This window comes from Anser cygnoides, chromosome 7 (assembly GCF_040182565.1).
Source record: "Anser cygnoides isolate HZ-2024a breed goose chromosome 7, Taihu_goose_T2T_genome, whole genome shotgun sequence".
Classification (NCBI taxonomy): domain Eukaryota; kingdom Metazoa; phylum Chordata; class Aves; order Anseriformes; family Anatidae; genus Anser; species Anser cygnoides.
Window position 1 is genome coordinate 14,784,701 of NC_089879.1, and position 13,880 is coordinate 14,798,580.

Consider the following 13,880-nt stretch of genomic DNA (forward strand, 5'->3'; position numbering starts at 1 on the left):
TTAATTAGTTCAAGGTGTGAAAGAATGCTATCAATAGTTAGTTTTAGGTTTCATATTTATAATGGTCACAGTTTGCATACATTTAGAAACCCTTTACTCTTAGTTAGGAATGAGATAAATGTACTGGAGAGGTTGACTGGGAATAAAAAGGATTTTGGGTGTTGACAGGAGAACTTTATCTTGAAGCTACCGTGAACATTTCTATTAGTGAAGTACAGAAACAGTATGTGGTGTAAACTACCATTTAATTGCTGGGATTAGCTTAACAACAGCATATGAAAAACGTGAATTTTTAAACTAACACCCCACCGTCAATCCCATGTAATGCTAACAACTGGTTTAACTGTTGCATTTATTTGGAAAAATACTACTCTCTGATTTCCCCCCTTTCAAGATTTCGTTTCTCATTTAATATATTTATTAATAAAATACTTCAGTCCTTGTTTAGCAGTTAGTCTTAATACTTTTTACACCGTTCTTTAGTGCAAACCGTGCCCACCACTCCTTCTTTCAATTCAGAAAAGTTTTCTATTTCTGGCTCTTACTAATGAAGACGGCAGAAGCCACCAGGGCTGCAAATTTTGTTCCCTTGCTTGTGCCTCAAGTGAGGGCTGAAGTCCCACACGTAGGGATGTCAGGGCCAGCATCTGGCTCTGTCCTGATCAGTTCTGTGGGTCAGGAGAGGATGCTGAACACTGGCACCTGTATTCACTTGTACAGGTGTGTGCTAAATGAAGGTTTAGTCTGTTCTGCAAAAAGGAAATCAGGTGTGACCTCCTGTTGTAGCTAGCTGCCCATATCACCTTTCTTCAGGCACAGAAACACCGGTGTGCATTCTCATGCGACATATGCTGTAGAAGGGACAGAGTATACACCGAGTTCTGTGGGACAGCAGACTATTCATTTCTCTGGATTTTGTTCTGAATCCAGTTTGACTCTTGTTACTCCAGCTGTGACCTATCGCATCCTGGAGAGAAGCTAGCAGCATACATGTTAAGTGCTGTGTATGTTACGTGCCAGGTCCTTCCAGTGGATATGTCTGCTCTAAAGGCTCTTTTTTTCCTGATCTAAATGTGACTTTAAAAATGATGTAGCTTTTCAGTAGTATTTACTCTATCCTTAAATAACGCTGGTTTATTTAGAGGGCTTCACACCAGTCTCCCAGAGCATTGAAACTGAATTGCTCCCCAGTCTCTTTGTTAGTCTGTCTGTGGAACATGGGAGGGTTTGGAGGTGGAATTTGCAACTAGTTGCTGGCCAGTGTGACTTAGTTACTACAGAGGGGCTAAGCAAGCAAAATGTTAAAATACAGGTGTTTGTCTGCAGTAGTAGTACGTTGTGTCATAGAAAGAACACTTGTGACAAGGAAAACAGTAAAAAAAAAAAATAAAATAAAATACATACTGTTTTTTTCTGCTACTAACCCTTGGTCTGGACTAAAGTTCATAGCTTTTGTATTTGAGTTTTTTTCCTAGCCATGCTATGCTGTGTGTCAAATGAGAATCAGGGACATGTATATATGCACTTAGTTGTTAAGAGAGCAATTTGGTAAGTCTAGTGTTTTTCTTTGTGATCTGCAGTATCCCAGCTTTCACACTTGGTGCTTAACGAAAGTCAAGCAAATCAGTCATATTTGCATGTTGAATATGTTGCATTTTTGGCTTACTCTTTTATTACTGTACTTGTTTAGTGGTAACGTCACACCAGTAACACAGTTGTGTGTAGATCTATGGCGATTGACTACTACTTTGTAATTAAGGTGCTATTTTCAGACGCTTGCGCGAAGTCTTTTCTCCTCCGAGAATTTGTGAACCCAACCAGAGACCAGCCAACAGGTTTCATTTTTCTTTGCCCAAAAAGCTTCTCTTTTTTTGTGAACAAGTTTTAAAACTGACTGATGCTGAGACTTAATAAACAAAAAATTTTTTTAAAAAATTTAAAAAATTTAGAGAAAAATAAATAACACAAAAAGTGATGTTACCCAAGCAAGGCCTTCTAATAAAGGAGTGGCCCCCTCACCCATCCCTCCCTACCTGTGCAAGTCCTGCTCACATCAGTTTCCTTCCATCCAATTAGGCGACCTGGGAGACCCAGCCAGCACCATCCAGAGGGACTACAGAGTGGTGATGGGGTACCTCCAAGAAGCTTGCAGGATGGAACCAGGGAAGGTTATGGCCACTCTACATCTCTTAAAGTACCGCTGGCTCGATCACTCCAGATTAGTGAAGAACTGCTGAGCAGAAACCAGTTTTCTACGGCTGCCAGCCATGGGCCATCTGGACTACAGAATCATGGACAGCACTTAATATTATCCAGGGAGGCTTCTTGGGCAAAACCACACTACGAATTCAATTTCAGCCGCATGAAATTCAGGGGAAATGGTGCACTCAGCAACATCAGTGACCTTCCTTTTCTTACAGAAAACTCTGCCTTTCAAAAAATGGCACTTCAAACTAAACAGGATGGGAAAAAGGACGTGAGCCATTCGTCTCCTGTGGATTTAAAGATACCACAAGTTCGAGGCATGGACCTTTCTTGGGAGTCCCGCACTGGTGACCAGTACAGCTATAGCTCTTTGGTAATGGGTTCACAAACGGAGAGCGCGCTTAGCAAAAAGTTAAGGGCTATCCTTCCAAAACAAAACAGGAGAAGTTTGCTGGATGCTGGACCAGATTCCTGGGGCTCAGATGCTGAGCAGTCTACCTCTGGACAGCCATATCCCACCTCAGATCAAGAGGGAGATCCTGGCTCCAAGCAACCTAGGAAGAAAAGAGGGAGATACAGACAGTACAACAGCGAGATACTGGAGGAAGCAATCTCTGTGGTTATGAGCGGGAAAATGAGTGTTTCCAAAGCTCAGAGTATTTATGGGATCCCCCACAGTACACTGGAGTACAAAGTTAAAGAGAGGCTGGGCACTTTGAAAAACCCTCCAAAGAAAAAAATGAAATTAATGAGGTCGGAGGGGCAGGATGTTTCAGTAAAGATTGAATTAGATCCCCAGGGAGAAGCAGCACAAAGTGCGAATGAATTGAAAGATGAGTAGGGATGTTGTAGAGTGCCAATTACTTTGCAAACTGGGTGAGCACTACTGCATAGTTCAACCACCATTGAGCACACCTGATTCTCCTATTGACTGCAATGTTCTTTCCTTTGCAGTCTAGCGTAGACTTGTGGACACAGGTGAAAGGTGTGCTCTGAATGTCACATTTGTAAATTTTTTTCTTGCCTGGTATGGTGCAGTTTCCCTCCTTCACCTGCCCACTACCTTGCTCTCTTCTTTTTTTTCCCCTCCCTTTTTTTTCTTTGCCTTTTGCATGTTTCTCTGTAATAGAGAGTTGAGTTACCTCATAAAGAATGCAGATCTGTGGAAGTGGACATCTTGCCTGTAGAGCTTGCCTGAACTCCTGTTGTTGGATTTTTTTCTTATCTGCCGTTAGAGAAATAAGTCCACTTTGTTAAACTGATAGTCTCTCAAAACCAGGCTTTTTTGACTGAGAAAATCAGACTGTCGTTCTACAAAAGGTTTCAGAAATCTTTTTTTCCCCCTCCTTTTCTTTGATCCAGTTGATGGAAGGATTTAAGCTAAATCAAGTTACTTAGGAATGGTACCTCTCTCGAACTAGGAGATTTGTTTATTTGGTGGATAATCAATTGGGTCTAATTAGGCTCTCCGCTATTTTATTTCTAAATTAAACATACCATTTGCTGTCTGCTTAGTGCTCACCCGGAGGGGAGGGGAGGGAAAACTTACATACACTACCTTCAGAATATGTCAGTTAATTATTTGTAACACTACCTTTGCTGTAATTTTGTTTGATATTTTTGAAGGGTGATATTTGACTCACCTGCTTGAGGATGTAGCCTTATCTCACGGAAGACAAGCTTCTCATGGTCAGGAGCAGTCAGGGTACACTAAATGATGTATTAGGGTATGCCTCATTATAACAGAACTATGGTTCTTTGTGACCTTTATGCTTTTTACAGACTTGATTCTGAGTTTACTAAACTATGTGGTTCCAACAACTAGTTTAAATGACTCTAATCTGGGGACGGGGGGGATATGTGTAACAAACTACTGTGATCTTGCGCAAAAAAAAAAAAAAAAAGCCCACAAAACAGTGATCTCAAACGTTACAACCTCAGTAGTCTGCCCAAATATCCACGTTAGTGAAGGAGCTTGTTAATGTTCAGGGAAGAAGTAAAACACTGGTAGCCTGATCTAACTCAGGCTCTGCATCATATCTATCTGTAATACAGTCAGGGTCGAACACTCGATGAAAGGGTGTTTCCTTTTTAAATATTACAGTTGCCAGTAGCAGGAAATAATCTAAGTCCTGCTTTTTTTTGTGTTGTTTTTATTTAACCTATTTTGATAGTGGTTTAGCACATGCTAGAATAAGCATTTAAACACCGTAAAAGCACTCCGTAAACCACAAACCTTTTTTTCTTTTTTTTTCCAAATATTAATGATATCTGTATCATTATATGGAGATCCAGGATAAGTTTTGTACAGAACTTTTATCTTTGATACTTTCAGCGGGAGTGGTCAGTAACTAGGTGGAGCTTACTGGACTTACCACAGTACGACCAAATCGCAATTGCTGGTTCTTCAGGTAGAAACAATTTGGTCTTAATTTGTGCAAAAGGTAGCTAGAATTACCGCTTTTTTCCCAGTTGCACAACCGAAAGAAGCATTGGAGTTTTTGTGTGAGAGCATTCAGTGATGTCAGTGACTGAAAGTGGTTTCTACAAGTTCACGGGAGGATGGCCTTAGCTAGTCCTAGGGATGCTGAATGAATTCTGGAACAATTGATGCTACTAGCCTCTCCCCCTCCCCAGCAACTTCATATTTTCAAAGGTTAGGCACACCATTGCTGTCGTTTTAAATATGCACTGCTCATTCTTGAAACGGACCGGGCATTTGGCCCCAGGTATACTTTTTTTTGTTTACTTAATATGCTTTAGTACTCAAAATCCTGGTTCCTCGTAGCTCTCTAGTTGTCGTTGCGGCATTTGAAGCAGTTTAAGCTCAGTAGCAGTACATAAACTCTGCAACATGTTCCAGTTTAGCTGGTAATTGCAATAAAGGTGCAGTTAAACGCGTGGTTTCATCTGCTGTTGGAGGTTACGGTAGAAAGTTTGCTGCAAGTTTAACACAAAAAAAAGAGTTAACACAGTTTTACTGTTCAGAGAGGTTTAACCTTTTGCAGTTGTCTTTATTTAAGCAACATGAGTTGAGTTTTATAAAAACTTGTCACTGTAGTGTACGTGGAGTGCTCATTTTACTAACCTAAATATTTTGTATGTGTATGTTTAAGTGGGTGACAATCGTGCAGCAGAAGAATGGTGTGCCTACCCTTTAATGCTGCAGTTTTAAAAGAGAATTTGTCTTGTCATTTCAGACTGTAGGCTAAGAATTGTAAATAGATAGTGAGAAGTTGAGTACTCTTTATTTGCTTTGGTTAGAAAGTGGATTTAAAAAAATAACCAACAAACCAAACGCGTAACTTTCTCAGTTTAAATGTCCTGAGACCTGAAGATTGTAATACTCACGTCTGCAAAGCTTTTAAACACAACACTTGATCTGTGATAACTTATTATTCAGGTAACCTTTCTTTTTCGAGAAGCTTTTGAACAACCATATTTCCTCCAAAGGTCTCTGTTTAAAAAGAAAAAAAAGAAAAAAGTGTAGATTATTTTTTAAGCACTAATTGCATTACGTTGGTAACTGCAATATAAAATAGCCATTATTGTTTTGTGAAGCATGGTTGAGATTAGTTAGTGGTCCCTTTTAAAAATTTCATGAGCCTCTCAAAAAAATAAAAACAAATTTAAAAAAAAAAGCTGCTGAATATTCAAAAGATATATATTTTACCTTATTGTAGGTTTTGTAAATTTAGTCTGTAATATTCAGGTGCACCTTTTAATGTTAACTTTTTGTTTCAAAGTCCCATCTAATGTATTTTCTCTGAGGTGATTCATCACGTAAGGCTAGTATCACTCGAAGTGCTGCAGTGATCACTAATATTTTGTTTCAGTTCTCACTACATATTTTTTACAGGCGCTTTCAGTGTAGCTAACTAGTAGTATTTGGGATCATTTTAAATATATGATTGGAATTAATGTTTGTCCATTAGCATGCTTAATTTTCTGCTGACCAGCAGTTTGCATGGCCAAAATCCCTGGTTGACCATATTTTGGTGTGGGAAGGTGTGGTTCACTGCTGTCTTTGTAACAAAAGCCTTGTTTCTCATGTTATTTCTGGTAAGTGGATGCTTATGTTACTTGGATCACTTGGACAGGAGATAAGGTTTAAAATCTTTCTTCTGCTGCTCTTCTGAGATGGCATTAACGCGTAACGTAGACAAACCGCAACCCTGTAAAAATGGAGACGTCGTTAGGAGGAGGCCTTTCGGGTATTTTTCGTCACTAGTTTTCTCTTATTCCCGAGAACGTCCATCCGATGTAGTTATTGGACTTAACAGTATTGTTGTGTACTACGTTGATGTAGCTGAAAAAGCCTGACAGCAAGAAACTGTGAATAATATTTGTGGCAGTCTCTGAAAACTAGTTTTTCAGTCCAAGTATCATGAAGGAGAATCCCTCTCCCCTACCCCCATCCTAGAAAAGTAATTTTATATTTTGTGTGTATAAAGTTTTAAGAATCAAGTTTCATATTGTACTGAAGTTTAGGTGTCGCTTGGTAAATCTTTGCTGCAGCATATAATTGAAGATGAGTAAGGCTTAGTGTGGTAGGGGTCCTGGTGTGGAGTTAATTATCGTACAGTTCTGGTGAGAAAGCCCAACATGTATGAAATGTGTCCTTTTTTATTATTATTTGGACTTGTAAGATGTAAAAGTGCTTTTTTAGAACTCTGACCTATTACAAACTATTACCTCACTTTCAGCCAGCTGGATCCTCATTCCACAGTGTTGTAGGCATTATCGTGGCCGTAATGCTTGAGTACAGCTATCGAGTTGAACGTTTCCAGTTAGGTATTGTAGGGACACGTATCTGGACTCATTTCTGTCAGAAGACTGGTTTTTCGCAGTCATTTGCTAACCTTTCTTGAAGGCTCAAGACAGTTTCCTTTAGAATTTCTCATTCCTTCCTCTTAAGTAGAAGTTGCTGCCCAAGCGATACAGGTATGCCTTTTGCTTTCTTCGTGTTGCAGAACTCCTAATTCGATGCTCGCGTTACCAACCCTGTTGCTAGACCTGAAGTTGAACCCTGAATTTTCACTGAAATCGGAAAACAAATTTTGTTAACAAATGCAGGTGTACAGATAAGGTAGTGCCTCTAGTAAGGGAACACCTTCAGCTTCTGTGTTCTTAAACAATCCCTATACCACCTTCCTTGTGGAGATTTCCAGTGCTCACGATATTCCTAAACATGAAAGGCAACTGCAGATGTGCTTAGAGCGGTTAGGAACAGACAAGGAACAGTCTGTGCTTTTACTAGTGGCAGGCCAACATTAGTCTAAATATTTCTTTCATGAGGACCCAAGGGTACACTGCCTTCCCCCAGAAATTCGCAGGAACTGGCGATATGATTCAGGGGCTTTAGGGTTGAGTAAGCTTTGTATAGGTTGGAACAACGTCTTAGTTCTGATTGAATTGCTTTTTATATCATCTGCAACGATTGTTATACAGGCAAAACCGGAGTTATCGTGCTTCTTTTCAGTTTACTTTGGATCAATGCTCTTAAGATGTCCTTGAGTCTTAGGAGAAGAACACGGTGTCCAAGGAGTGAAGGGAACACTGTGCTGTTCCCTTGTTTCTCAAAAACAGTGTGGCAACATCTTGTAATGTAAAGAGCTCTTTCTTTCAGCGAAGACAAAATTTTAACTCTTCAGTGTGAGAATGCATTCACCTATTGCAGTCCAAACGCTTATGAAGGCATACTTATTAACCTGTACTGAAAGCTTTGTCACAATATTTTAAATATCTCAAATTCTCTGCCAAATGTTAGAGGTAGGATTGAAGGGTTGCTTCTCCCTTTTAGGGGCATCAGAAACTTCTGGGTTTTCCCCACAAATATTTCAAAAACTAAATGTGACTTCAGTCTAGGTCAATATTGCTTTTTCTTGGCACCAGTAGATAATGCTGACTGATACCGGTTTTAGAAGCTATACCTAAATTGTTTTGAGACTAGTCTTGGTACTGTTGAGGTTAATACTTGATCTTGAATTATTTTGAAAACTCAGTGATTAGAACCTTCAGAAACATGAAAATCTGCACTGCTAGTTCTGTTAGATGTAGCAAATATGATCACTATGGTTATGAATTTCTAAATATCCAGTTTATAAGCATGATGTACTGTGATGATCACTAAACAGAGAGAGACTGTAGACTCAGAATGATCCATAGATGCACTCCACATAGACCAGGAAAAAACTGTAAGTAGTTACAGCATTCCAGTGTCCATCTCTCTCCTGTTCTTGGTTTGACTGGGGCCAAGTCTCTATAACAGTATTACAGCAGCAGATTTGGACTTCACGTCCTGTTAAATTATGCCTATATTCAGGTATTGTCATGAAAACCTTCATATTAGAGAGTTCTTCTTAATCCTCACAAAAATCTCTTACCAGAATTGCAAAATCTGTTTTCCTGGGCTACGTACTAGGAGGCTGGATTTTTTTCAGCCTGTCCCAGGGTATTTCATTCAATTTCATTCACCTTCTTAAAAACAAACATCCCCCCCTTTCTGCCCTATGCTTGTCTCTACTTAATTGGTAAGTATAGCTTCGAAGTACTCAAGATGCGAATTCTAAGTGTTGGAGCAGGGATTAGGACACAGACTTCATTCTGACTAGAGCAGGAAATGTTAATGCCAGAAAGTAATTTCTCTAGTTATTACCTAATATTCAGTCTTAATGTTTTTTCCTACTCAGAAGTAATGAAGACACCACTACAGCTACTAATACAGTTTATCAACTACTTGGTGCTACATTTCTCAAATATTTTTGCAGATAATATTTTTTATGCCTGCATGAAAGCATGTAAACTTTACCGTCACTATAAAAAGCACTTGTCTGACCTATTCTAAAGTACCAGAAAAGGGATAAATAACTGCAGCACTTTTTCTGTTACAACGCCAGAGTCTTAATTAATTCTGGTCTTCAGGTTATGAGGTATTTCAAACGTACAATCTAGGATCGTTAACAGCTTTTCAGGTCAGATTACAAGTTCTCTTGGGATACTAATCTGTCTTTTAAAGAGCAGTATGACAAAATATTCTGAAGTTCAGGCAGGGGATGTATACATGCCTGATATTTTTAACTGATCATTTCAGTAGGCCATTTCAGGGCTTGACATTTGGAATCTGGGATGATGGGTAGGGAAAGGGAAGTTTCCCAAACTGAAAAATCATTTTGGACCATTGTTTAATGTTCAGTTTGTAAAATATATCACAAGAAAAATGGGTAGGGATTCTTTCTCCCTTATGCCTTCAGGGAATGAGTAGTATTTAGAATCTCTGGCTGAAATTCAAGCCTTTTTACCATGTAAATTTTTAATATAAACTCATTGACATGCTTTTTACATCTGAGGACTGAAAATGGATCTTAATGTTTAAGTTGTGGAATGGTATATTTCTTAAATGAAGGGGGAACATTTAAAAAAAAATAGATTAGAATACCAGCATTAGTGAGCTTAAGGGATTTTAGTATGTAATAGCAAAGTATAGCAAAGTATTTGATTAAAAAAAATTAATCTTGAATTGCTAGTCTGTAACTAGGTGCATTCTAATTTAGCAGGTGAATATTCTTTACTTATCGATATATGATGGGCTTTTTGCAAATAGAAACCTTTATCTGAGTCCCACGTGTTGCTTGTACTGATGGGATGTACGCTTACAGCAGCTTACTGCTGCTTTAAAATGTATAAAATATGTTTTGAGTGTTTGCTCATAACTCTTTCTAACCTCCACTTGTTAAATTGTCAGACATTGGTATTTTATCAGTCCGCAATGTAAGTTTAAACTAATGTTCTTAGGAATCCAACTTGTACACACACTGTTTAAAAACCCTCAGGGACAGTTTACACACTATCCTCACTCAATTCAGGTACTTGTACTCTCTTCTTAAACCTAGCAGTGACTTGTATTTTGTTTTGCTTTTCTTTTGACGTGCTGATAGCACATCCTTGATGAATGTCAACTTAAAACTCAGTTCAGGTATCCAGGTATAACTCAGCCAAACGGATTTTAAAGCTGCATATTTACTCTCCAGCACACAGTGCCTCAGACACTTATAGTGGCATTCTGTATATTCAGTTATTACTACTGAGCAGATCGCGTGGGGGTTCCTGGTATGTATTGTAAGAAATTCCTATGTATATTATATAATATGTATTATATTATATACATATATAGTATATATGTTATCTTAAACTTATATATTTTAAAATGCCACTACTAGCCAGCGCAGCTAAAAAAGAAATACATTCCCAGCTGCTTCTGTAACCGGCAGAGGCAGCTTCTTAACGTGGCTCTTGCTTCTCTCTCACCATAACTACTTCTAACCTCAAGCACGGGTCCTTGGCTGTCTGACCTCTACACTCTAGTTATGCAATGTCCTTAGAGAATTCTGTGCACTGGCCACTGTGATGGAAACCAATGGGCCGGGAGTGCTTTGAGTTTATTAGTAATTGTTCTGCCAAAGTTGGTGTTTGTATGACAAGCGTGTAAACCTGTCAGATAATCAGCAGAGGTCCGAGTTGGTAACGGTGCACGTAATCACTTCCACGTAATTGGTAGGACCAGGCCCTCAGCAGGTGTCTCCTCTCTGATGCTGAGCGCTAATTCCGAACGTGTTGGCACTTAACATCTGTAGTGATGGGCCTCCGTGCTGCGCTCGCAGGGAGGTGAAACTTCAAAATAAAATCTGCTGTTCTGCTCTCGCAGGAATCTGTTGGCAGTCGCAAGTCAGCAACACCTCTGCTTTATTATTTGACACTTTACATCTAAAAAGTCTTCTCTTTCTATTTATGTAACCCATAGTCTTTGAAGAGTATGGAAAATGGCATTTCTCTCTGACCTCTAGAAGTTCAAGTGTCATGGGAAAAAAACAGGAACCCCCCCCTTTACTCTTATGGACCTCATTTCAATATACTGTTTACAGTTTGACGGAATTGTATAATTTAATATTTCTCTTGTACTGTAGTTTATATTTATTTACAGATTTTTTTGTACTGTGTGATTTGAATTTTTTGTTCCTTGCTATGATCAATGTTTTATGTAGTAGAGCACTTATGATCACAAATTAAGGTTTTTGGTTTGATTGCACTACATTAATTTTTTTAATGCAGTTCTGATTTTTTGACTGGACTAAATAAGCTGTGTCTTAATGTATGTGATAAGTACTTTTAAATTTTTATTTCATGTGGTCCATTTATTTTTTTGCATTGTATGTCAAAGCGCTAATTCTCTTGTTGTGCATGTGTAAGATTTAATGGCTCCATTGTATTATTTGACCATGTCATTTTGGAAACACATTCCCAGCTGTAACGTTGTGTATGGTAGTTTTCACTGGATGCTAGACTTTTCAAAACCACTATTCTTCTAATAAATTTTGTTGTGAAAAACTTGAAGGGGTTCCCATTCTGTTGTTTCTAGTGTGCTTCCTAAATGCTTGCACTAGTAAATCGGAGGTTTTGAAATGCAAATTACTGCGAATAAAGAACCAGGGGAGGAAGCGAAAATAGCAGGTGAAACAAATTCTGGCTGGAGGATCAAGCTTTGGGGTCGGTGCGCTCCGTTCGTGCCTCGTTCGTGATTAGGATTGGCGATAAAGCTGCTTGAGCAGCTGGGCAGGGAACGCATGCGAAAGCTGAAATGTCGCCTCGCAGCAGCCTGCTCTCGTGAACTCCCCTACTCTAATTTGCTCTTCCCTATTGGCCACCTTAATTTCTCTCATGGTAAATAATTTATTTGGTGAAGAGTAAACAGCGTCTCGGGGGGGGGGGGGGGGGGGGGAAAGTAGCCTTGTTCATTGAGCACTTAGTAATGAGCCAAGGTAGAAACCCTGGGAATAAAAGCCTAGCCGGGAACCCTTACCGTTGCCTTGTACAGCTCGATTTGGCTCGCTCGCCGTCTCCCAAATAACCCTGCTCCCCAGGGAGCAGCGCCTTGCTTACCGGAGGAGCTTGGACCAAGCTCACGGTATCTGCCTAGCTGCTTGCTTGCACGGCAGCGCTCTCCTTGGCTGCAGCCCCAGCTCCCCCTGCACACGGGGGCACGGCCCCGGCTCCTGGTTATCGGGGAAGGCTCCAGCCCCGCTGTCCCGCACGGGTCCCGGGGCACGCTGAGCGGTGCCACCACGCTCCAGCTGCTGCCTGCTGCAGCCCCCCTTCCCTTTCTCCCCACCGTACTTGGTGTTGGGTTGAACTACTTTTAACGTGATGCATTATTGATACCTAAATGCTGAATGCTAAAAAGTAGGTTACAGGAAGTGTTGTGTAATGGAAGCCACGTGGGTTTGGGCATTTCTGCTAACCTTCGGGTTCAGTCCTAGGATCGTTGTGAGAGCAGCACGTAGGAGTCTCCTGGCTTTAGGAACACTCATGTAGTGCTGCAGCCTGTCTGCTCCAGGCTTCTCTTTCCTGAGACTTGTTTTCCTCAGCTTGTGCTGTTGAAATGTAGGTGGGGTTTGCATTTACTAACATCATTTCCAATTCCATTTTTTTTGGTAAAGATACATGATTATTACACTACAGACTAACTATTGTACTCCTGGTATTAAAAAGTGAAATGCTAAGGTAGCCTCGTGCTGCCACTGGCTTAGCTTTACTTGGCAAATATCATCTAAATAAAAACTTGGTATGATTAGAGGCCACATCTTACACTAGTTTGGGAATAGTAAGTCTTTGTGTAAATAACTTGAAAGCTTTGTGCCGTAAACTAGCATTTATCGTATCTTTTCTGTATGTCTGAATACATCTGTCAAATCTTTGAAAATAGCCTCTGAAAGTGATGAACCATATTCCCATCTGCCATTCTTTGGTGTGTATTACACATTGCAAGCTCTTCCCAGAACATTTTTAATCGACACTTTTAGTCCTGTGACTATCAGAAATACTAAGGTTTTTTTTGTTGTTGTTGTTTGCCTGGAGGACTCGCTGATGGTCTCACACTTAAGATGAAGTTGTTCAGCTTAAAGGAACAAAGTCTCAAATTAATTTTGAAGTTTTCTCTAACACAGATACGTATAATGATGGGAAGGCACAGGATGCTGCAGAAAGAAGCACCCATGCTGTACGCTAGAAGTAGAAAAGAAGCATAATTAGCTCTGCTATGGCAGCTCAGAAAGTCTGCTAATTTCCCTCGGCTTGGTTTGGTTCAGGATGGGTTTCGAGCTGCTCCATTTTGCTCTTGGGAGAGGCATCCACCTCTTCTGAACCTGCCGGAGCCTTCTGAAATAAGAGACTCTTCAGATTCAGGTCGCTTTCTGCCATCCAACTGTGCCAGCATATGGGAAGTGAGTGGTTCTGCTGATTTCCTCGTTGTGAAGCTGTGCTCCTGGGATGGAAAGAGCAGAAGGCTTCAGGTCACTACCCATGGGCACCGGGATTAATCCTAGCTGGTGAGGCCCCTGCCTCTAAGGACCCCAAACTCTCGCAGAGTCACAGGATAGCCCGAGGTGGAAGGGAACCACAAGGCTCACTGAGTCCAACCCCCTCTCAACGTGGGTTGTGTGAGTGAAGCTGCTTTAATAAAGGAAATTGCCGAGTATCACAACTTCACCTCCTCGGGCAAACAGAATAGAGTCCTCAGTCTGTGCTCAGAGAGCTGCAGTGTGAGGTTTCCTTCGGTTTCTGTAGTGAGACTGATCATGCTGAGCTGTTTAATGTCCCCGGGGCACGACAAAAGTGGGCCT

At 40.3% G+C, this 13,880-nt stretch overlaps 1 protein-coding gene across 1 annotated transcript in view; it reads left to right on the top strand.

The window, feature by feature from the left end:
- The window catches only part of LCOR (ligand dependent nuclear receptor corepressor), a 59,255-nt gene extending 47,660 nt beyond the window's left edge, over positions 1-11,595 (top strand). Inside the window, exon 7 of the mRNA XM_067001004.1 lies at positions 2,077-11,595. Within this exon, the coding sequence (XP_066857105.1) occupies positions 2,077-3,046 (970 nt within the window). The 3' untranslated portion in view covers positions 3,047-11,595. The remainder of the gene's footprint in view (positions 1-2,076) is intronic.
- Positions 11,596-13,880: the final 2,285 nt, after the last annotated feature.